The sequence below is a fragment of the Gracilinanus agilis genome, chromosome 3 (genome assembly GCF_016433145.1).
Source record: "Gracilinanus agilis isolate LMUSP501 chromosome 3, AgileGrace, whole genome shotgun sequence".
Lineage (NCBI taxonomy): Eukaryota > Metazoa > Chordata > Mammalia > Didelphimorphia > Didelphidae > Gracilinanus > Gracilinanus agilis.
The window spans coordinates 556,844,483-556,870,297 of NC_058132.1; the positions used below are offsets into that span (position 1 = coordinate 556,844,483).

At 35.2% G+C, this 25,815-nt stretch overlaps 1 protein-coding gene across 1 annotated transcript in view; it reads right to left on the reverse strand.

The window, feature by feature from the left end:
* ACOD1 (aconitate decarboxylase 1) overlaps positions 1 to 25,815 on the reverse strand; it is a 71,896-nt gene that overhangs the window by 15,281 nt on the left and 30,800 nt on the right. Inside the window, exon 2 of the mRNA XM_044669364.1 lies at positions 16,025 to 16,061. Within this exon, the coding sequence (XP_044525299.1) occupies positions 16,025 to 16,061 (37 nt within the window). The remainder of the gene's footprint in view (positions 1 to 16,024; positions 16,062 to 25,815) is intronic.

Here is a 25,815-nt window from a genome sequence, read left to right on the forward strand (position 1 = left end):
GCCACATAAAAAGAATGCTTCAAATCACTAATAATAAGAGAAATGCAAATTGAAACAAGGTTTTACCTCTGTAAAAAAGATTGGGGCACCAGGGATGTAAATGTGTCCCAATTGTTTGTGGGTACACACACTGGGTTGAAGGAGAGACAGGACCAAGCAGGATAGGGAGACCAAGAATCAAGAGTGGCAGTTAGCCCCAACCGCCACTCTGCCCACCCCAGGCCAGGGTCTCTGGAACCAGCAGGCAAGGTAAAGGTTTTTTAACAGTTTTAATTATGATTTACTTATAAAGGTGGGATAGGGGATTCTACACTTAAAAACCCAAAGGGCAATTCACAGGGGCAAGGGGAGGACTTGTCCACTCTAATTCCAGTTGACCTAGCTAGGCAGGGCCCAAAGGAGCAGCACTGGAGTCACTGGGAGGCTGCTTCAAACCTGGTTCCATTCAGGCCTGACCAGCACAGCCAAAGGGCCTGAAGGTGGCCCTGAGGGTTCTCACAGTAATCCACAGATGATTACAGGATCTTGGCCAAAAGCCAAGGTGGTCCAAGTTATCCAAGTAGAGAGAGTGTGCTTGAGATGCTGTCCACCAGATCCCAAACTCCTCCTCCACTTGGTGCAGCTCTGCAGGTCTTGTCCACTTGTTGAAAGCCACCACCACTCAGGATCCCAGGGAATCAGGATGCAGGGTGTCCTTAACTCTGAGATCTCCCAGGGCTAGCAACAGTTTGTGCCAACCACTAATGGAGTCTCTCTCAGAGCACAAGCAACTTCCTGCTCCTTCATTCCATCTTGGAATGCTCCAGCCCTTCCTGTTAGGTCCAACCTTAATACTTAATTAATTACTAAATAAACCCTCACAACACCTCATACCTTACAAATTGGCAAAAAAAATCAAACTATGGTAATAGTCAATATTGGAGGGGTTGTGGAAGGATAGACACACAAAAGCATTGTTGGTAGAGCTATGAAAAGGTACAACAATTTTGGGCAGCAATTTGAGATTATGCAAATAAAGTGACTAAATTGTCCATACCTTTTGAATCAGAGACTCCATTACTAGAAGCCATAGACAAGAAGAAAGTCCCCATTATGCACTGAAATATTTATAGCAGCACTTTTTGTGTTTGCTAAGAACTGGAAGCAAAGTAGATGCCACCCATCAATTGGGTAACGGCCAAACAAACTGTGGTACACAAATGTAATGGAATATTACTGGGCTGTAAGAAATGATACATGTAATGAAGAAGGACAAGGGCTAGGCAAATGGGGTTATGTGACTTGCTCAGGGTCAGACAGCTAGGAAGGGTTTGAGACCAGACTTGAACCCAGGTCTTCTAACTCCTGGCCTGGTGCTTTATCCATTGTGCTACCTAGTTGTTCTGGAAGGTACTCTATAAAAATACAAATCCTTACTGATATCTCACTGGCAAATTGCTCTAATAACGTAGTCACCTAATCACATACCAATTTAGCCAGATATTTAAAACTGAGGGAATCAAAAAAACTTGAAAAATTAGGATAGTGTGGCTAACCTAAGGGCAACATGACAGTACTAAGTGTCTAGAAGACAAGAAAGTGAGAGAAGGATGTGGGAGGCAGACAGTCATTTATTTAGTTGTGGGGTGTGTGTGTGTGTGTGTGTGTGTGTGTGTGTGTGTGTATGTGTGTGTAGTTTGGAGATAAAGAACAGTATGATTCTAGAAGGTCTGACATAGTTTTGGAGTTTGTTTCTCAATGTAGAAGTAGTGTTTCATCAGCTTTAATGTTCTTAAGTGGCTTTAAGGTTACAATAAATAAAAATTATAATGATATAATGTAGCATACAATGTCTAACAGGAAAGATGAAAGATCTGTTTAAATAAAATTTTATCCTATTAATTACAGATGATATTAATTGAGAAAAAATCCTCTTTACTTAAAGTCAAGGAATTAATGTTGGAAAAATGATAAAGAAAATGCTTCTTGGAACAAGATGGTTTTATTTTCTTTATCCAAAGACAACTAATTGGTTCGTGATAAATAGAGACAATAGAGAAGGTTCCAAACAAACTTGTAATTATTTTATTACAAGTATTAGGAATTCAATCAATTACTCAAAGAGTCTTTGAGCCTTTGTATTCTATTCCTTAGCAGAGTGCAATTCAATATGCTCAGATTTTTAATTTCATATTTTCAATTTATCCATCAACTTCATTCTATTAGAAGGGAGGACTAGTAATTGAAACCTACGGAAAGCCACAGCCTTTGATTACTTCCTAAATAGTATTTTTATTTCACTTTCATTTCTGTACTAGAAGAGAAATTCCTGTAAATGGAAAGTTTGGTTAACGAAGCATTAAAAAATATAGCTCATGCATGAATCTCAACATCTCTGGATTTCTTTAAAAATTTGTAAGGTTATGTAAAATTAGTGTTGTCCTTCTTATTGCTACACTTGTGTTATATCCAGAAATAGCAAAACCTTACTCCTTCTTCAAAATTTAACATGAATACTGGAATAGTACTTTCAAAGGCATTTGGACTTAGCCAGTCTGGTTCATTTCCTGGGCCAGTATGAGCCTCTTTACCAGTGAAAATCTTTCCTTGCCCTAGACTTATAGAAGATGATGCTTAAGGCTTTATGCTAGGTCTGGGATATAAGCAAGTGTAAGACATCACCCTGTCTCTTAAGGAAGCTTGCGATCTAAGCAGGCAGGCAGGATATACATGTGAAGAAATAAATAGGCACAGCTAAGTGATTCAATGGATAGAGCATGCAGAGAACTTGGGTTCAAATGTGACCTCCGGCATTTCCTAGCTGCGTGATACCCTGGGCAAGTCACTGAACCCCGATTGCCTAGCCCTTGCCCCTCTTCTGCCTAATACTATCTATTAGTTGTAATTCTGAGACAGAAAGTAAGGATTAAAAAAAAGATAAATGATAATATAAGGAAAAATATAGAAAAGGTATGTGAGTGAAAAAAACCAGGTAGGCTGACAATCGTGAAAAGTTTGAGGCAAGTTAAAATAGAGGAAGTAAAGAAAATCTAGATGCGATTTAATCTTACTAAAAATAAGACCTAAAGTATTGCTGAAATAGGAATGGAAGTATAATCAGAGCTGAGTATAAAGGGAGATAATATTAATAATATATTATATAATTATTCTTATATAATTCTGCAAATAATTATATAAATATAATATAATGCTTTAAGGTTTGCAAAGCATTTTACCCATATCTCATTTTATTTTTTTCAACAACCGTGGAAGGTAGGTGCTATCATTATCTCCATTTTACAGTTAAGGAAACAGGTTGAATGACTTGCTCAAGGTCACGTAACTAGTATCTGAGGTCAAATTTGAATTCAAGTCTTCTTGACTCTAGGTCCAGTTCTCTGTTAACTGTTCTACCTAGCTGCCTAAACATTGTGATAACCAGAGCTGACGTATTTACATTTTTCCATTTCTTATTTTTTTGAAATCCATAGTTTGTTTAAATACTTCAAATTTGGAGTGTTATTTTCCATTCATTTTTTTGTCTTCTAATTTGGTATTTATTTTGATATTTGATCTAAAAATCATATATAAAGAGCTAATTCTAAAAATGACTATTTACTATTAACAAGGTCTTTCCTGTTTCTTAAGATATAGTGAATTCAATATTTTACAGTGTACTATTGCCAGGGCCTTCCAATTCTTTTCTCAGGAAGAGTGTTCATGGCATAAAGATATTAGGTTTTTGAACATCATGAAAACCTACACTGTGTGGTTTTTGTTTTTGGAAAAGGGGAAAGTTACTGTGCTGCAACCTATTTTATGCTTACAATATAAATATATTTCCTCTGGTATTTTTTGGGGGTTTTAAAACAGAATCCTCTGCAAAATATGCTTGCTTTCATATTTTAATGGATCTCTGATCTCATTTATGCTTCTATATTTATTATTCCATTCCATATTCCAATGGAGACTTGCTGTAACCAATCTATGCTGTCTCATCCCATATGTCTCTTATCCATGCCCTCCTATAAATCTTCCTTCTACCAGGAACCTATCCAGCAGACTGGGGCTATTCATGGCTATTGCATGGATTCCAGTAAAGCACATGCGATATCTGCGTTCAATCTTACTATACAATCAGTCTACTTTTTTCCTGTCATACATCTCTTTAAAGATGTCATTTATGGTATTTTTGTTTTTCTATAGCAAGACAGTTCAGTTTTGATATTAATAATAAGCAAAAATAATAAAGTAGTTTTTTAAAACTCATATTTAACATTAACCTCACAGTGTAGAAAATTCCCAGAAGCCCTGTAACACAGAAACCTTTCTTAAGGTGGAAAAAAATGTCAATACATTTTTATTTGGAGCAAACTCAATTAAAATTAGATAAAGGCACAATGAATAGGAAAAGTGGATGATATTGAGGACAGAGACCGAGATCTGCTGCATTGGTGGCTATGACAAAGGTCTCTATAATAGGTAGGCCAGTATCTCATATTGGGCTCAGTTATATAAAAGGGGCTATAGATAAATGCCAACTAGAACTGTTAAAAATGTAAGAGGTAAGTGAAAGGGATGGCATAAAGGAACAACTTTTCTACATGGGGTAACAATTTGAGTCTTTTGAGAAACTTTGAGATGCCTCATGGCTTCTAGTGAATTTATTTATGGATTAATTCCTTACCTTTTGTCTTAATATAACTTCTAAAACAGAAGATTGACAAGGTAGGAAATCATGGTTAAGTGATTTACCCAAGGTCACACAGCTGGGAAGTTTCTGATACCAGACTTGAACCTGGCACTCTATCCACCATGCTTAAAGTTTTCCCCTAAGAAATTGATCCGTGTGAATATACAGATCTAGTGATATAATAGTTAGATTCTGATGCTTATAACTTCTGTGACCTTGAACAAATTACTTAGCCTTCCTCAACTTGTTTCCTCATCTGTTAAAGACGTAGACGATTTTTGAGATCTCTTCTAGTTTCATAACTATTATTTCCTTTGATATCTCTCTCTTGCTGTGATCTCTTTGGCTATTTCCTTTATGCCAACAATTCTATAATAATTAAAAAACTCTGGCTTGATAAGGAAAATTACAAGAATAAGCAGGAGGAAAGAGCTGAAACAAAAGATAAAGAAGAAAATTAGAATACTTTGAAGGAAATTAAATAGTTTAGAAGAAAAGATGGAAAGTCTTATCCAACCAGTGGATGACAACATTGAATATCATGAACAGAAACCAAAAGTTCATTTATTCAACAAAAAGAACTAAATAAAGGGATTGAAAAATTAAAACTGTTTTTGAAAACATAATTGAATGTTTATTTGGGTACATGTTTTGGGGTTTTGGTTTTATAAAATTATTCACTTGCAAAAACAAACAGTATGGAAATATGTTTTGCATGATAATACATGTATAACCCAGATTGAATTGCTTGTCAGTTTTGGGAGGGGAGAAGGAAGGGACACAGTTTGGATCCTATAACTTCAGAAAACTTATGTGGAAATTTATTACATGTGATTGGCAAAAAAATTAAAATAAAAAAATAAATGAAAAACAAGACAAGGAGAGATATTTGAGAATCTTTGTGCTCTCTGAAAGGAATGACCAAACCCAAAACTTAAGTTCCATATTTCAAGAAAGTATAAAAGAAAACTGCCCAGGTCTAGTCACTCCAGATGGCAAAATGAAAATTAGAAAGATTTTACTAGTTATTTACTCAAAAAAACACCAAATTCCACATACCCCAAAATATCATAACCCCAAACTAGAGTTTTCAGATAAAAGAAATAATGCTGATGGTAGCCAGGAAGAATGAAATCAGGCAAAAGGAGTCACAATCAGGATTGTAAAGACTAAACAGCAAATACTTTAACGGACAGGAAAATTAAGAATATGATACATCAAAAGTTAAAAAAAAAAAGAAAGAAAAGAAAAAGAAGAAAGGTTTATGACCAAGAGTAATTAATCTGGAAAAACTGAATGTAATTCTACAAGGAAAAGAGTAAAGGTTCTATAAAATAGTATTTAAATATCCTGTTGAAAATGTGTTGAAATGAAATGAAAAGTGCTGGGTAGAATTTATGAACACTATCATAGGAAACAGATAGAAACTATGAAGATAAATGTTTTTGAGCAAATTTAAAGGGTTAAATGATTTCGTGTTTATATCTCAACAGGGGAAGAAGAGACCATTGTTTTTTCAGAACCCTATTCTTTTCTACTTTTTGTGACCTTTGGTTAGTTAATTAATCTCTCTGGTCTTCAATTCCTTTATTCATAAATGAGTAGGTAGGACTGGTTGGCCCCCAAGGTTCTTTCCAGTTCTTTATTTATGATCCTGTAACAAATGCTGCAATCAAGTGGTTTTTTTTTTTTGCTTTGTTTGATTTAGAAAATTAAAGGTGGGAAGAATGGAATACTGTAGAGAAGAAATGAGGAAGAAAAGGGAGGAACTTATTATTTGTCATAATTGAAGTGGGAGTAGGTAAGGTGGGCACCTTATGAACTTCATGTTTATCCACACTAGGCAAAGGAAAGTTGAACACACATAAATGTACACACACCCACACACACACCACACCTAAAGAGAATTAAGAAATTCACTAAAGTGAACAGAGTAGTAGATTGAGTCAAGGAGAGAGTAGAGGGAAGATTAAAGAGAGAAGGAAGAGAAATATAACAAGCAAAACAAAATTGTATTATGTGGTATCAGAGAGAAGTTTAAAACACTGATGATTTAGGACATAATAATCTGTAAAATGGAACAGTGAGATTTATTCAAGGCACTGAATGAGAATTGTAAGGAAAATATATAGACATATCTATATATAACTCACCTTTGTATGGGACCATTATAAAAAAGTGATTATGTGCTAACGTATAAAAAAATTCAGAAAGGGGGAAATATTAAACACATCTTTACAGACCATAACACAATAAAATCATAACCAATTTGCATTTGAAGAAAAGATTCAGAATTAAATGGGAAAAAGATAGATGAATGGTCATTTTCCAAAAAATGAGAATTAGACTAGATCGAACTCTAAGGTTCTTTCTACCAGCACTAAAATTTTATATTTTTTATTTTTAGTAAGTGAACACTTATAGCACTAGATGTAATAGAAAGAAGAGTGTACTTGAAATCAAAAGACCTGGTTTCAAACTCCAGCTTTGATAGTTATTAGCTAATTATGAGCGGTTTACTGAAGGACCCTGAACTTAACTTTTTTCATTTACTTAATGGGGATAACGATATTTACTATTACCTATATTCAGTCATTTTCCAGTTGTGTCCAACTCTTCATGACCTCATTTTTTTTTGGCAAAGATAATTGTGCCATGAGAAATGACAAGCAAGATGATTGCAAAAAACCCTGGAAAGGCTTACATGAAATGATGCAAAGTGAAGTGAGCAGAACCAGAAGAATGTTGTGCTCAGTAAGGACAATAATGTATGGTGATCAATTGTGAATGACTTAATTATCAACAAGCAAAGATCCAGGATAATTCCAAGGGATTCATGAGGAAAAAGTCTATCCATGGTTATAGAAGGAACAGATAGAGTCCGAATGCTGATCAAAACATAGCATTCTTCACTTTATTTCTTTCATGAATTTTTCTCTAGGATAAGCAGTATGTCTTGTTTCACAACACAATAAGCAAGGGAATATGTGTTATATGATAATATTTGTACAATCTGTATCAAAATAGTTGCCTTCTAGGGGAGAAGTGATAGGGAGGGGTAAAAAAAAAGAATGAGTCATAGGTTTTTGGAGATAACTAATGTGAGAATTTCTTTCTTTTGGATAAGCATATTTATTATAATTTATTGCATATTTATAACAAATAATGTTATAGTATTGTTATGTTACATGTTATATTGTGCTATGTATAAATAAAATAAATGATTTAATAAACCCTTTACCTTCTGTCTTAGAATCAATGCTATGTATTGATTCAAAGGCAGAATTGCCATAAGAGCTAGAATGATGGAACAAGACAATCACAAAAAATTCTGGAAAAACTCATATAAAATGATACAAAGTAAAATGAACAGAACCAGGAGAATGCTATATACACACAGTAACAGCAATACTATGATCAATTGTGAATGACTTAATCTTATCCACATTACAAGGACCCAGGACACCTTCAAAGGACTATCCACTGGCAGAGTTTGAATACAAATTAAGCATAACATTCTTCACTTTATTTCCTCTATGAATTTTTCTCTAGTGTAAGTGATATATGTCTTCTTTCACAACATGATGAGCATGGAAATATGCATTATATGATACACATATACAATTTACATTACCTGCTGTGTTGGGGAGAGGTGAGGTATAGGAACAAGAGAGAGAGAGAATATGGATCACAAAATGTCAGAAAATGATTATTAAAAATTGTATCAACCTGTAATCTGGAAAAAAAATAAAAAAAAGGCAGATAAGTCTTCCTGACTTTAGGGTTGGCATTCTATCTATTGTGCCCCTTAGCTGTCATCTATATCACAGAGTAATAATGAAGATAGGACTTTATAAAATGTAAAGAACTATACAAACATGAAGAATAATTAAACGTTTTAAAGTCTTTAATCATCTGAAGAATTATTGCTCAAACCCTGAATGAACTTGAATATATGATCATGGAATGATTACTGATAAGCTACGGAATGTCATGAAGAATTGGAAAGATGTCAGCAGATTCCAGTTAGATAAATGTTCCAATTTTCAAAAAGAAGAGAAAAGTACATTTCATTAATTATTTGGGCCTTCAAATGTTGAGCCCATGCAAAACTATTAGATTATTAGATTGATGATTATGATCACTTTTAAAATTAAATAATAATCACTAGAAAATGATATGTCAAGTTAGAAACAAGTCATGCCCAACTAAGCTTATTTTCTTTTTAGAAAGGATTTTGTAGATACCTGACTCTGTATCAGAAGATACTGAAGTAGTGGGAAGCTATGATGCAAATATAGGATGCACTAATGCCTAATCACCACTGAGAGGAAGGAAAGGGATAATTGAGAAGTAGCTCATAGATTTTCAAACAAAATACTTTTAAATTAAATTTTACTTAAAAATGAAAAAATATTTATTTTTTCTTTACCACATTCCATAGGAAAAAAAGAAAAAAAAACCTTGTTAACAATATGAAGAATAAAGCAGAACAAATTTTCCAATTAGTCATGTGCTAAAATATATGTCTCATTCTCCATATTGAATCCATCACCTTTCTTTCAAGAGATGGTTAACAATAAAAAACAGAAAATACCCTCTGGGCTACTCCTGCAAATTATCCTTCCACTGGGAACCAAAATCATGTGAAGGATAATTTAAAGGAATAGCCCAGAGGGTAGGCTGCAACTATTTTTCATTGATCTTGAAGACTGAATTAAGAGTGATAGTGATATTTCTGGGAGATATCATGGTAGAGAAGAAAAAGAACTGTTTAAATTTATTTGATCTAGATTTTTGTATTGACAGAGCATATGACTTTGGCAAGCCACTTAACTACTATGAGATTCAGGTTCTTTTCCCTTCAAAATGCTTTAACAATATATTTTCTGTTTCCTTGAAAGAACTCTTGCAAGAATCAAAATAGATTAATGTACTTTGTACAGTGCTATTCAAATAAGACACTATCATAAAATTATAGGAAAATGTAGTCCAGTTTGATTCAAGAAAGAACTTTCTTAAAAAATTATAGTTGATGGGATAATCCTGAAAGACTTAAGACAGGGAATGTTATCCATCTTTGAAGAAAGAATTATTGGAATCGTCTTTCAAATCAGTGTATCTTTGGTTTTATTTTGGGTTTTTGGCTATGTATGATTTTGCTCTTGCAACAATGACCAATAACGAAGTGTGTTTTGCATGACAATAAAAAATGAAAAAAGAAAAGGTACAATTGGTAAGCAAAAGAATGGACACTTTGAAAGGAGAGAATTCACTCTCAATGGCTATGTTCAAGATGATCTCTATTAGGAATGTGTTAGAAATGATTCCTTAATTCAGTGGAAAGTTGGATTAATGATAGAGGGGAAAGCCCATGAACTCTATAGGACCTGGGTTCAAATTCTGATTTTGATGCATACTGATAAACTTGTGTCAGTCACATAACCTCTAGGGCCTCATATTCTTTAGCTATAAAATGAGAGTTGGATTAAATGATCAATGAGGTATCTTCAATCTCTAAGTTTCCTTCTATAAGATTTGCTGTCTTAAAATATATTTTACTTATTGGATATGTGAAATAACTATATCTGCTCCAGAGTGAGGAAACTCTCTCCACCAAGTGGGCAATTCATCTATGACTTATCAGGTAAGTCCTAGGGTGTTACCCTATGAACAGGAGTCAAACTCTGCACTCTGTCTACTGCATAGATTCTTCACCTTAATTTGCATAAATGAAAATAACTTTTGTTCACTTGTGAGGAAAAGAAAAACTCAATTATGAAAGCCCTGTAATTGCTTGTTGGCCTTCAAAGGAAGAACAAATAAATTAAAGTGATAGAGGAAGTCAGAAAAGTGTAAAACTGAGAACAGAAGAGGAACAGTCAGTGTTCTCAGGCCAGCAAGAGAATACTCTTCTGACAGGTCTTGGTGAAATTGCTACTGTCATTATTGTCATTGCAACACTGTGCCTGAACCCCATGGAAGGACTGCCATCTGCTGTACAAAAGAGGGTAGTTTTTGTCTCTCTGGAAAGCCAGAGTTTGCCAAGTCACTGGGCCAATACATACTAGATGCAAAATTTCCGTCGTGGCGTGCCTGGATCACAAAGCATTTTTATCATTTGGTCATTTCCATCACATAAAGCATTTCAATAAACTTCGTTGTTCCTTGCTGTTCTACTGAACATTCTCCAGTATAAAATAAGCATTAAGGTCACCGTGGTTTCAGAGTTTTTTTTTCCCTTCATTTTTTCTAGTTCAAAATAACAGAGTCTTAGAGTTAGAGGGGGCTTCAGAAGTCACCTAGTCCAGTGGTCTCCAACTTTTTTGTTTTGATTGGGCACAGCTATCAGTCAAAAGGCAGCTAGGTGGCTCAGTGGATAGAGTACTGGCCCGGAGTCAAGAAGATTTCTCTTTCTGAGTTCAAATCGAACCTTAGACACTTACTAGCTGTGGGAACCTGGCAATTCATTTAACTCTATTTGCCTCAGTTTCCTTATGTGTAAAATGACCTGGAGAAGGAAGTGGCAAACTATTCCAGTATCCTTGCCAAGACCACTTCAAATGGAGTCATGAATAGTTGGACACAACTGAACAACAAATCAGTAAAAAAATTAAAAAAAAAATCTATCACCAAGGTTAAACCCAAGGTTACTTCTAATCTCTTCACTTTACTGCAAACTCAAACCTTGATTGACATCACCTCCCTTCACCTCCTCTCCCCTTTGATTAGAGGACTAAAGGATGAAGTACCAAACTCCTCCCAATGCCTTCTTTTATAGAGGCAGAAACTGGACTTTTGGACTCATTCCTTTTTTTTTTTTTTTAATTTTAAACCCTTAACTTCTATGTATTGACTTATAGGTGGGAGAGTGGTAAGGGTAGGCAATGGGGGGTCAAGTGACTTGCCCAGGGTCACACAGCTAGGAAATGTCTGAGGCCAGATTTGAACCCAGGACCTCCCATCTCTAGGCCTGGCTCTCAATCCACTGAGCTACCCACCTGCCCCCGGACTCATTCCTTTTTGTATCAGCAGCTCTGTCTGGTTTCAATTCCACAAAATAGGGTGTAGGTAACCCCTGGTATATCCTACTCACTTCCCTTCTTTCCTACCTCCTTTTTTGGGTCTCCTCCAATAATCTATAAGCTCCTTAAAATCAGGGACAATTTTTCTTTTTTATTAATCACATTCTTAGTTTTTAGCACTGAGCTGGGCACATAGTTGGTTTTTAATAAATGCTGATTGGATTTATTGTATATATGCAGTGTCCCCCAAAATTTTCCACTTTTTAAGCTTTAATAACTCAACATTGCTTTGAAAATTGCTGTGAAAGACCTTTGGAATCTAGAACTACATTAAGATTTTTGGGACACTTTATATAAATACTTATTTAAATATGTAGAATTCTATAAATCGACTTGACTCCTTCCTACCATCATTCATGTGCTCTACAATCTATTAACACTTGCCCCCTTGATGTCTTTTATGTAAGACACTTCATCTCCCACCTCTGGGAATTTCCACTGACTATCTCCCATGTCTGCAATGACCTATCTCCTCACATTGACTTTCTTGCTTCCTTGGCTTCTTTTAAAGTCTCTGTTAAAATATAGTTTCTGCAAGAGGCCTTTCCCAATTTCCCTTAATGATAATGGCTTCCCTCTGAAATTACCCTTCATCTATCCCAGTGGTTCCCAAACTTTTTTGGCCTACTGCCCCCTTTCTAGAAAAAATATTACTTAGTGCCCCCTGGAAATTAATTTTTTAAAAATTGTAATAGCAATTAATAAGAAAGATAAATGCACCTGTGGCCATCACCACCTCCTGGATCGCTGTAGCACCCACCAGGGGTTGGTGGTGCCCACTTTGGGAATCACTGATCTATCCTGTATATGCCTTATATGTACATAGTTGTTAGTATGTTTTCTGTTAGACTTCAAGCTCTTTGAGAACAGGGACTACCTTTTACCTTTTCTTATATCCCCAGTGTTTAACATAGTGCCTGGCACAAAGTAGGTGCTTAATATTTATCGACTTATTAACTGAGATAGGACAAGTAATATTAAGATAGTTAAGTCATGTCTCAGAGAAGGCAAATGGTTTGTCATGGTCACATAGCTAAAAAGTAACTGAGATGGGATTTGAAATCAAAGTCTTTTGACTCCAAGCTCATCTATCTGTTATAGTGAACAAGCATTTATTAAGCACCTTGTATGTGCCAGTCACTATATTAAATACCACTCTCTGCAACCTCCATTAATTTTCGAGATTCTTATTTCCTGCTGAACAGCAAATCAGTCAACATTTTTTAAAGAATCTATCACCAAGGTTAAGCTCATTACTCTTAATCTCTTTACCATATTGTTAACTCAAACCTTGATTGACATTATCTTCCTCAGTCTCCTCTCTCCTTCCATTGGGGAAAAGCAAATGATTTACCCAGAAATTACATAACAACTACACTAGTTAACTGAATTTAGATCTCTTAACATTCCCCACCACTTCAGTAAAATCATTATACTCTGCTAGAATGACTATGTATTCTGTTCCTTGTTTCTTTTTCTTTTTTTTTTCTTTTCTTTTCTTTTCTTTTTAAACCCTTGTACTTCAGTGTATTGTCTCATAGGTGGAAGATTGGTAAGGGTGGGCAATGGGGGTCAAGTGACTTGCCCAGGGTCACACAAAGTGGCTGAGGCCGGGTTTGAACCTAGGACCTCCTGTCTCTAGGCCTGACTCTCACTCCACTGAGCTACCCAGCTGCCCCCTGTTCCTTGTTTCTTGCTATAATGTGGTGGTGGCAGTTGAGACTTGCATTCTGTCCCCCATTTAAAAAAATAACATTTTATTTTTGTTCCTCAATTACATGAAAAACTTCATTTTTAACCTTTTTTAAAGTTTGAGCCAAATTTTCATCCTCCCTACCTACCTCTCTCCATTTCTTCCCCCCTCCTCAAGATGGCAAGCAATCTAGAAAAGATATTACATGTGTAATAATGTAAAACATTTGTCCACATTAGTGATTTTGTGAAAGAGAACATAAAGAAATAAAAGATAAAGGAAGAAATAAAGTTAAATATAGTATGTGTCAGTCTGCATTCAAATTCCTTCAGTTCTTTCTCTGGAGGTAGATGACATTTTGCATCATGACCCTTGAGAATTGTCATGGTCTATGCCCGATTCTTGCCCTTACCACTGAGCTGCACTCTTTGGGAAGAAGGAAACCATTTTGGGAAATCATTGTTGGGAATGTTCTTCCTTTATACAACCCTTTGTAACTTTGTATTGCTTTGGGCTAGTGTGGCAAAAGAGGGATCAATGGGGACTCATGAGCTGGAACTACAGCATTTCATTTTCATTGTTGTTATTCTTTCTAGCTACATTATCATAGTTTTTCGATTCAGCTTACTTTGCCAGGTGTTCTTTTATTTTATTTTTATTTTTTTGAGATTTAAACAAAATTTAATTTTTAAATTTTTTTCCATGGGTACATGATTCTTGTTGTCTCCTTTCCCACCTCCTGGAGTTGACAAGCAATTAACAGGTGCTCATTTAACATAATCCTCTGTCAACCTGATAAGGACAAGGGACAGGTGTGAGCTAAATGACAATTGAAGTCCTTTGAATGCTAAAATTCTGTGATTTCGACCAGAGAAATTGCAGTAATTGATATTCCTAGATTGTTTTTTTTAAGGGAGGGGGAAAAGAGATTGTGCCATTACAAAATAATACCCCTTCCATAGAAGGACAATTTTGTTGCTGAAAAGGTGAAGAAAAAGCACATTTGTATAAGGGAAGCTGATAAAATCAATCCGTGGAGGGGGAGAAAAACCCAGTTTCTCAGATAAAATGGTAAAGAGAGACAGATTATTCTAAGGACAGGGTGAAGAGCTGCTCCTCAGATGGATGTACTGAGAGGATCTATTTAAAAGGCAGAGCTGAGGCGTTATGACAGCTGCAAGGGATTGTGGACTATTAGCTCATTTGCATATGGCTCTTTTAATAGACTTTTGAAGTATATAACTAATAAAATTATTAATCACATAACAGGGTTATGAGAAGATTATTTAAGGACAGCTAGGTTCACAAATGAAAGAGATTTCCTTAAGTTTTATTTGATAAAGGAAGGCTAAGTTGCTGACTCTTGGGAGATTGGTTTGAGGCATTAGAAGCTGTTAGGCAATCAACAGAAGAAGCTCTGGGAAGAGAAAGAAGCAGCAACTCTAGGATGAGATGAGCATGGAAGGTGCCACAAGGTGCAGAAGACAAGGTAGGTTTCTAGCTGGGACAGCGGACTCTGCAGCTTCCTTGCTAGTAATTGCCTGATGGAAACAGATGTCTTACTTTGCTGATTTTCTGGAGAAAGAATGAAGTAGCTGGAAACTCAATGGAAGAGAGCTGAATCCTGATGTGGACAGTTGTTTGCATTTATTGCTCTCTAGAACCATCTACAGGCTGAGAGAGAGGGGATTCTTCTTAAGGTGTCAGAGTTGCCCTCTACTATTTCTGGTTTCATAGGGTAAAACAGGGGTGAAAGACAAGTTTTGTATATGTTTTGCTGTGGGCTGGGATTTGCTATGATGAGAGACAGAACTGCTTGGACGAGGCAGAATCCAGTGCTTTTTACAGAGCTGTTGGACTTGGTAGTCCTCTGGCGTAAAGAAACTGCTTGTTATTTTATTAACAGATGTGTCAAAGTCCTGCCAGTGGCAAGTGCCACCAGAACTCGATTAGAGTGTAATAAGAAATGTTTAGAAAATAAAAATACAATGCAACATAGAGAATGTTAATTTGTGGTTTTCTAAATCAATATCAGCCCACAAAGATCTATTTCTATTTGAATTTTGACACCACTACTTTCTCAGAGTAATCTTAGAAAGACTGAAGGAGGCCTTGGACAAGAAGCTGAGAATAGAACAAGCAGGGTTTCGTCAGCACAGATCGTGCACCGACCATATCGTCACCCTAAGAATCATCATCGAACAGTCCATCGAGTGGCAGTCCCCCCTCTACATGACTTTCGTGGATTTCGAGAAGGCATTTGACAGCGTAGACAGGAACATGATCTGGAGATTGATGCAGCATTATGGGATTCCCCCAAAGCTCATCAACATCATCCAACGGTTATACGAAGACTTTACCTGCCAGGTCATCCATAATGGGAAACTAATGGCTCCCTTCACAGTGAAGACCGGAGTGAAGCAAGGCTGCATGCTTTCGCCCCTTATCTTCTTGATGGTCATAGATTGGACCATGAGAAGAATTACCAAGGACAACAATACGGGCATTCAATGGACTCATACCAAACAGCTTGAGGACCTTGACTTCGCGGATGACATCTGTCTCCTTTCTCACAAGCAGCGGGATGCGCAAGACGAACTTGCACGTCTCTCTGAAGAAGCGGAGAAAACAGGTCTGAAGATCAACAAGAAGAAGACCAGGTGATCACAGTCAACAGCAGACAGGACCTGCCAATCCAACTACAGGGAGAAAACATCAAGGAGACAGACCACTTCACCTATTTGGGTAGCATAGTCAGTAAGGACGGCGGAGCAGATGAGGACATCAGAAACCGAATCAACAAAGCCAGACAGGCATTTAACACCTTACTGTCTGTCTGGATCTCCAAAGCACCGTCCCTCGTCACTAAGCTCCGAATCTTCAACACCATCGTAAAGGCCGTCCTCCTATATAGATCAGAAAGCTGGAGAGTGACGAGCGCTAACACCAATAAACTCCAGGTCTTTGTTAATAGATGTCTACGCTACATCTTGAACATCAGATGGCCTGAAAAGATCTCCAATGCTAGTCCCATTAGTCAGGACATAAAGAAACGTAAGTGGAGATGGATAGGACATACACTACGAAAACCGGAAGACAGCGTAGCCAGACAAGCATTGTGCTGGAACCTTTCAGGGAGGAGGAAACAAACAGACCTGGAGAAGATCTGCCGAAAATGAAACAAAAACAGTCGGAATGACATGGGCCCAGCTGGGGGAAGTTGCCCAGAACAGAGTCCGCTGGCGTGAGATGGTTGCGGCCCTATACTCCTAAGGAGTCAACAGGAATAATAATAATAAATAAACTTTCTCAGAACTGAATGACTGAGTTTTGCCCAGCGGGAGATCAGTGAGGACCAGAAGGGGAGCAGCTTGCAGATAAGCAACTTTGGGTGGTATACATTCTTCCTTGGTCCCTTTAGGAACAATATACACCAGTTGTGACTTGCCTGAGTTTCCCCACTCATATATCTCCCTGCTAGGTTTCTCTCCAACAGACATTAGATGAACTGGTGGATTATTATAATCTAGGTACAAAGATGGATTATCATTCTTCCTGCTCTGATTTTCTATTGAATGAATGTTAATATTATTCCTTCTTTTGACTTCTATTGAATAAATGCTGAGATTAGTTCTGCTACTGCCTTCTATTGAGTAAATATTATCATTTTTGCCCTTGCCTTCTGTTAAATAAATATTATGATTATTTTTGCCTTTGCCTTATTACCAAGTAATTGGTTTATGTTAAAGACTTAATGGTGTCAGGATGACTGATTTCATATAAATGGGAAGCATGCTGGTGGAGTCTCAGGTAGCACTGGGTTTAGTAGTAGGAGCATATCCTTTCCACCCCTCCCTAAATGCTAGGGTTACTCCTAGGAACTTTAGAGAGAGTATGTTATAGTATCATGCCATATTCCCCCTCTGGGAACAGCAGATCTACCAGTGAGAGGGAAATTTGGATGAGCAAGCTTATCCAAAGAGTAAGAGTGAGAGTTGGCACTATGCCTGGACTAAATGAAAAAAAAAAAACACACTTTCTTGAGTTTCTAATTAAAATGAATATGTAAGAGCATTCCCATTAAAAACAGATATAAAATGGGAATGTCTCCTCCTACCATTCCTATTTCATATAGTTTAAAAAAATTTAGTGATAGCAATAAGGAATAGAAAAGAAATGAAGGGAATAATCATTGACAATGAAAAACCTAAAATGTCTCTATTTACAGGAGACATAACATTTCTACCCAGAAAATTGAAGATAGTAAACAATGATAACAAAAAATAATGAAGATAATAAATGACTTGGATGAAGCAGGAAGATATAAGATATGCTCCATTTCCCAAATCTTCTATTTTAATATATGGCAGCCTAAAAGCAAAAGAAACTGACAGAAATAGAAGTAACTTAACAAAGCTCATCAGTTTGGGCACGTATGTATAAAAAGTATAAAATATCTACAAAGATAACTTCAAAATAATTTTGACAGAACTCAAGGGAGAAGTGAATTACTGGAGGTGTATTCCTAGCTCATGGTTAGATCAAGCAAATACACTAAACATATCAATATTTCACAAAATTATATATTTGACATAATATCAATTGCTTATTTCATACAGATTAAATGAGCATAAATTCTTATGTAAAAATGGAAGGATAAGAATATAAAGAACTATGAAAAAAAGTGGCAAAGGGATGCTATTACTACCAGATCTTAAAATGTATTATGAAGCACTAACTATCAAAATTTTTTGCCATTGGAAATAGAACAGAGACATAGTCAATGGAGTGGAATGGAGAACAAAGAAATAGAAATCATTGTTTATGAAAGGTTGGGCTTTTTTTTTTGTGTAAACCCAGATTTTAAAAATATTGGGGACTAAAATGAGAATCAATTTATTTAAGATTCAGAAGGGACTTCAGAGGTCATTTAGTTTAGTTCATACCTGAGCCCTTAAGAATCCCCTTTTATTGTATACACAATGTAACATGGAAAATGGCAGGGTGGAATTCCTGCAAGATACAGGGCCTCACCCAGAGTTCTCTGGGGGGGGTCCCCTGGAATTCTGGGTGAGGCTTGACCCTGTATCTCGCAGGAATTCCACCCTGCCATTTTCCATGTTACACCAAATGTTCATCCAGTAATTGCTTGAAGATCTCCCAGAAGATGACTACTCTACTCTTGGATAGTTCTAATAATTATGTAAAGCCTAAATTTGCCTGTTGGCAAAATTCAAGGCATTGTTCCTAGTTCTGGCCTTTGAGGCCATAGTAAAGAATGTGCTTGCGGATTGACTCATCATATCCAAAACATAATTAATTATCTTTCTTTCCAAATCCTACTCTCTTCAGAATTTTCCTTTCATTGTGTTGTTAAGTTGTTTATAGTCCCATCTGACTCCTTGTGACCCTAGGTGCAGATTTCTTGGCAAAGATACTGGAATGGTTTGCCATGTCCTTCTCTAGTTCATTTTACAAATAGGGTAACTGAGACAAACAGTATTAAGTGAGTTGCCCTTTTTCACATAGCTAGTGTCTCAGGTCAGATTTGAAATTAGATCTTCCTGACTTTAGGTCCAGCACACTGTTCCACTTGGGTTCCCCCATTACAGTTGTTACTGTTCCCTATTAAGGTGGCATATTCTTCTTCACCCAGTCTTGCACCCTGTGGGTCATCCTTACCTTTTTACTGTCACCTCATAAGTATAATCCATTGCAAATCTTGTTGCTTATACCTTTCAGACATCTCTTGTATATATAACCTTCTTTCCATTCACAATTCTAACCCCAGTACAGTCAGACCCTCATTGCCTCTTACCCTTAGTACTGCAAAGTCTTCAAACTGGTCTTCCTACCTCAAGTCTTCTCCCCACTCTAATCTATCTGGTCTGTACTCTACTGCCAAAATGATTTTTCTAAAGTGTAGACCTGTCACTCTTCTTCTCAATGAAGTTCAGAAGCTCACTTTCAAGATCAAATATTGTGTTATTTTATTTCTTATTGTTTTAACATTATTAAATATCATAAGTATTAAGTGATTATAAAAAATACAAAATATTATTTTTTGTTCCTTTGTCATTTAAAGCTCTTCATAACATAAGCCCTTCCTAATGTTCTGTATCTAGCTTATTTCTTCTCCACTTCAACTCTTGTTCTCCTTTCCCAAGAATCAGGATAGAATTTTTCTGGAAATTTTCCTAATCCAGTTCTCTTTTAAGTTGGGTATCTTGGAAAGCCAATTCATGTCTGGGTCTAATTTCTTCAGCTGTAAAATGTAGGCTTGAACTAGATGGCATCAAAGGTGTCTTCCAGCTCTAAAATGGTAGTTGTATAATTTTTATGCCAGATAACCTCAACAAACATGTTGATGTTTCTCAATAATCCTTCTCTTCTAGTTCTTAAATCTCTATAACCTATTATTCTACATTACCTCACTTGCACGAATGGATGAATGATCACACTCTTAGCCTTGACATCAAATATAATTGTTTCATATTCATGACCAACAAATCCAACATTTAAAAAATCCAATTATAACCTCTTTTCATTCCATCTCTCCTAGAACTTTATCTTTCCTAAACCTTTTCTTCGTCTTTATCATAATCTCTACCCCTCAGTACTCCCACGATGTTAGACTTTTCTCCCTTCCAAGTTGCAACCTTTAGTTAACCAATTCAATACAGTATTAATCTACTCCAGAATCTCTCCTCTCACCTATCTTTCCTATTTTTCCTATCACCCTTCATGCTTGGCCAAACTTCAGTCTTGGATTGTTCTCATCATTCATTTTCTTCATTTCTAGTCACATGCTGCCAACATGTTGCTAAAGAAAGACAGGCAACTATTCCCCCTGGGCCCACTATCAGTTTAGGTTACCTAATCTCAATTGATCCCTCAGTGCAGAAAGGCAATCTTTTTACTCTTCTTTTATTGACTGTTTTGAAAAATGGATTTTTATTGGAGTCTCTTATTTTTAGGTTGCTTAGATTTCTTCCTTCATCCCTCTCTTCCCCCTTAAAGAAAGTCTCCTGGAATAACCAATAATTTTTTCAAAAAAAGAAACAGAAAAAATATCAACAAAATTGATCAACACACTGAGAACATTTAATGTGATATGCAGTGTTCCACACTTGTGAACCCTTTCCTCAACAAAGGAAGCTGATGAGTTATCTTTAAATATCTCTTATTTGGTCCAGGATTGTTATTTATAATTTTACAAGTAAGAGTTGTGATTATGGTAGTTGTTCTTTCCATTTACATTGTTATAGTCATGGTGTATATTGTTTTCTTGGCACAGCTTTAGTTTGTATCAGTTTGTAAAAGACTTCATAATTCTCTACCTTCATTGTGTTCATTTTTTCTTACAGCATAGTAATATTCTGGTCCATTAATTCCTAATTGGTATCTATTTTGTTTCTAGTTCTTTGCTACAACCAAGAGTGCTACTATAGTAATAGTTCACATTTATATAGTTCTTTGAGGGTTTCAAAGAGATTTACACATGCTATTTTACTTATTTCTTACAATAACTCTGTGAATTGGATACTGTCGTCTCCCATTTTACGTGAGGATATTGAGGCTCAGAGTGAAAAAGAGGTTGAATGATCAACTTTGTCAATGAGGTATGATTGGAAGCAGAATCTCTCTAAGTCAAAGGCTATGGATATTTTAGACACTTTATTTTCATAATTCAATTTTTTCCCCTGGAGTGATCATACCAATTCATAGCTCTACCAACAATGCATTAATGTGTTTGTTTTTCCATAATCCTCCAACATTGGTAGTTCAAATTTGCTGAATAAGGGCGAAAATTCAGGATTGTTTTGATTTTGACTTCACTTATTAGTGATTTGGAGCTTTCTTTCATATTGTTGTTAGTAGTTTGTAACTCTTCTTAGAATTTTTGATCAACTTTTGACCACTTTTCAGTTCAGGAATGGGTTTTGGCCTTATATGTTTTTGCTAGTTATCTATATATATCTTGGGTATCAAATCCTCTCAGAGATATTTGTTATAATTTTTTTCTCAGTTGACTGATTCCTTTCTTGGCCTAGATACATAAATTCTGTTTCTGCAAAATCTTTTTAATGCCACTTAGTTAAAATAATTTAAAAAAAATTCTCAATGGCCTCTACTGTTTTTTTGTTTTTGCAAAGAATTATAAAGAATTAGTATTCTAGTTGTGAAATATATATTATCTGCTTCTCTTCTAATATTTTAAGGATATGCTCTTAATCATTCAGGTTCAGAATACAATTTTAATTTATGGCACAACATGGCATAAAATGTTGGTTTTAGCCAAATCTCGGCCAGACTATTTTTCTAGTTTTTCTGGTAGTTTTTATGAAATAGGCAGTTCTTTTTTATGTAATTTATGTTGCCAGGTTTACTGAACACTGTATTGTTGAGAACAACTATTCTCATTTTTCTTTGTTTACTGTCTTACATTGATCTATTTTTCTATTAAAAAACAACAATAACTCTTTACCTTCCATTTTAGAATCAATATTGTGTATTGGTCCCAAGGCAGAAGAGTTGTAAGTGCTAGGCAATGGGGGTTAAGTGACTTGCCCAGGGTCACATATCTAGGAAGTGTCTGAAGCTAGATTTAAAACCAGGACCTTCTGACTCAAGGCCTGGCTCTCAATCCACTGAGCCACCCAGCTGCTCCCTACTTTTCTATTTTTTAACCAAATTATTTTGAGGACTACTGTTTTATCATATAGTTTGAGGTCTAGAAGTTTATTTTTTCTTTATTCCTATTCTTTTTATTATTTCTCTTGATATAATAAATCTTTTGTTCCTCTAAATGAAATGTTATTATTTTATCTAGCTTTTAATAAATCCCATTGGTAGTTTGATTGTTATGATAATAAATTTGCATTTTAACATTAATGGTATCGCTATTTTTATTATATTGGCAAATCTCAGCTACGAGCACTGAATATGTCTCTATATGTTATTCTTTATTTCTTTAAAGAACACTTTGTAGTAGAATATAAATATTGAGTGCGATTTGGTAGACTCATCCCCAAATATTGTGTGCATTTTGTAGTTAGTTAGAATGAGATTTCCTTTGCTAATATTGCTTCTGGATTTTGTCATAATTATACTATAGAAATGCTGTTGACTTTGATAGGTTTATTAGGTAGCCTGAAACTTTGCTGAAATTTTTGTCTTAATTCATTTCTATTATGATTCCCTAGTATTTTCTAAGGAAATAGTTACCAAGTCCTTAGCAAACAGAGATAGTTTTGTCTCCTTTTTGTGTAATTTTATATCTTTAAGCCTGTTCACTTGTTTCATTGCTATTGCTGACATTTTTAGAAAATATCAGATAATAGCACAGAAAGGAGACATCCTTGTTTTATTACTATATTTATTAGGAAAACTTCTAGTGTAGTCTCATTGAATATGAGATTACATATGTAAGTTGTATATAATCATAAAAAGTATTTCCTCACACCTATATGGTATTTTATTTTATAGTAGAAATTAATATATATTTTTCAGAAGTCTTCTTTGTATCTATCAAGATAATCACTTGGTTTTGGATTTTTTAAAAATATGATTAAGTTAGTTAATTTCCTAATGTTTGAACTGTCTTTGCAACTCCAATTTGGTTAACGAATGATTTTTTTGGATAAATTGTTTTAGTCTTTTTGCCAGGATTTTACAAAAAAATTTAAAGTAAATATTTATTAATTATATAAGTCATAATTCTATATAATTGCTTTATTCTTCCTTAGTTTACATATTAGGGCTATATAAAAAAGAATTTAGTAAAATAATTTTTCCACTTTTTGAGAATATATATAGCTTGGGTGTTAATTATTCTTTAAGATTTTGATAGTATTCTCCTATAAATTTGCTAGGAAGGAGCTATTTTCTTTGGTGGATCCTTTATAGATAGTTCTACTTCTTCATATGGGATTAGATTATTAAATTTTTCTATTTGGTATTATATCCATTTCAGTATTATATATTTTTGTGTTCTTTATTTTCCCAGTTTGGTTGACAAATAATTGTGCATAGTAGATTATGATAATCATTTTTACTTATTTGTTTTTCTTTTAATTCTCCCATATACATTTTAATTTAATTTAATTTAATTTTCCCATATTCTCTTTAATCAGGTTGGCTAAAAGTTAATAAATTTTGAGTCTTATCAAAGAACTAGCTTTTAGTTTTGTCTATCAATTCTGTATATTTTTTGGTTTCTAATTTCTCTCTCCTAACTTTCTAGACTTCTTTTTAAAAAAATTACTTTTTCCAGATTATACGTCTATACAATTTTTAATATTTATCTTCTGACATTTTGAAATCTGTTTTCTCTCTCAGTCCCCCTCCCCAAGAAGGCAGGTAATATGATGTGGGTTGTACATGTATTATCATATAATGGATATTTCTCTGTTTGTCATGATGTGAAAAAAGATACATATTGCTCTTCTTTTTGGCTTTAGATTAATTCTCTCTCTTTCTCTCTGTCTCTCTGTCTCTCTGTCTCTCTGTCTCTCTGTCTCTCTCTGTCTCTCTGTCTCTCTCTCTGTGTCTCTCTGTGTCTCTCTCTGTCTCTCTTTCTCTCCCTTTTTCCTTTCTCTATTTCTAATCTGTCTGTCCCCATCCCCCCTTCTTATATCTCTGTCTCTCCCTTTCCTCTCCACCCTCTCTCTCCCTTCCCTCTGTCTCTCCCTCCATTTCTCTCTCTCTGACTTTGTCTGTTTGTCTGTGTGTCTCTTCTCTCTATCATTCCTCTCTATCATAGCTGACAAAAAGAAATCCAAACATTGGTCATATCTGAAAGTTTACATCTTATTCTGCTTCTTGTCAGTTCAGAGATAGCATACTTTTTCATCAGTCTTTCTCTGAAATTATCGGTAGCCTGAATTAATCAGAATTCCTTAATATTTCAAAGTTGCTTTTCTTTATAATGTTGATATTGTATAAATTGTTCTGTTTCTATTAAGTTCAGTCTATATCAGTGAACTCAAATCATCCCAGGTTTCTCTGAAATTATTCTTTTTGCCATTTCTTACAGAGCAATAAAACTCCATTACATTTATATACCACAATTCATTTAGCCATTCTCCTTTTGTTGGGTATTCCCTTTGTTTCTAGTTCTTTGCTATTAAAAAAAAGAGCTTCTACATTTTTTGTACTTGAGTGCTTATTTATATCTTTGAAATTTATTTAAATTTTAGTTTATGAATTTAGGTATTATGCTATTTGGAACATATGAATTTAATGTTGTTGGTTAATTGCCTATGGTTCATTTAAGTATAAATATAATTTCCTTATTTATCTATGCATCGTGAATTTTTCTTTTTCTTTTGTCTGATTTGATTGCAACTCCTGCTTTTTTGGATACACCTGAGGTAATATTTTTTCTAGACTACCATTTTTATTCTATATGTTCTTTACTTTGTAGATGTATTCCATCTAAGTGACAGATTGTGAGCTTCTGCTTTCTAATCCTATATGGCATCCTCTTATCCTGTCTTTGACAGAAAGCCTTTTCCTATCCTTCTTAATTCTAATGTCTTCCCTCTATTGATTATAATTTCTAGTTTATCCTATACATAGCTTACTTGTACATAGTTGTTTTTATGTTATCTCATTATACTGTAGTCTCTTGAGAGCAGGGACTATTTTTTACCTTTGTTTGTATCATCAGGGCTTAAGAAAGAGCCAGGCGCAAAGTAGGTACTTAATAAATGTTTGTTGACTGACTGTTAATTGGGCTGTTTATTTGATTTTCTCTTTTCTTGTTTCATTCATTTCATTTAAAGTGATAAGAAATAGGATTATGTTTTCCTTTGTTCGTCTAGTAATTTTTTTAGTTAGTATTTTTTCATTCCACTTCCTATTTTAAATCTGTTTTTTGTTCCTATGATTGGTATTGATTAATCTACTTTGATGCAACTCTATTTCCCTAGGCTCTTTTGCCTTTTGTCAACCCTTTCCCTAGTTTTGGAGTTTTACTTAAATTACTGCTTTTCCTCTCTTCTATTTAATTCCTTCATTTTTTTTCTTTTTTGTTCACCCTTCTTAGACATTAGTTCAACATCCACCTCTTCTCCAACTTCTGTTTCTTTAAAAAATTTTACATATGTTACATGTGTGTGTTCCCTTGTTCCTCATTTTAAGGCTTCTTTGATGGTGGATATACTACCATAGTAGACTCCAAAGCTGCCTCAGCCTCCTCCCCTTCTTGATTCTCATTCTTTTCTTCTTTGTCTGAGTTGTTAGCTTTTGTCTGTCTCCCTCCCTCCCTCCCTCTCTCCCTCCTTCCTCCCTCCCTCCCTCTCTCCCTCCTTCCCTTCTTCCTTCCTTCCTTCCTTCCTTCCTTCCTTCCTTCCTTCCTT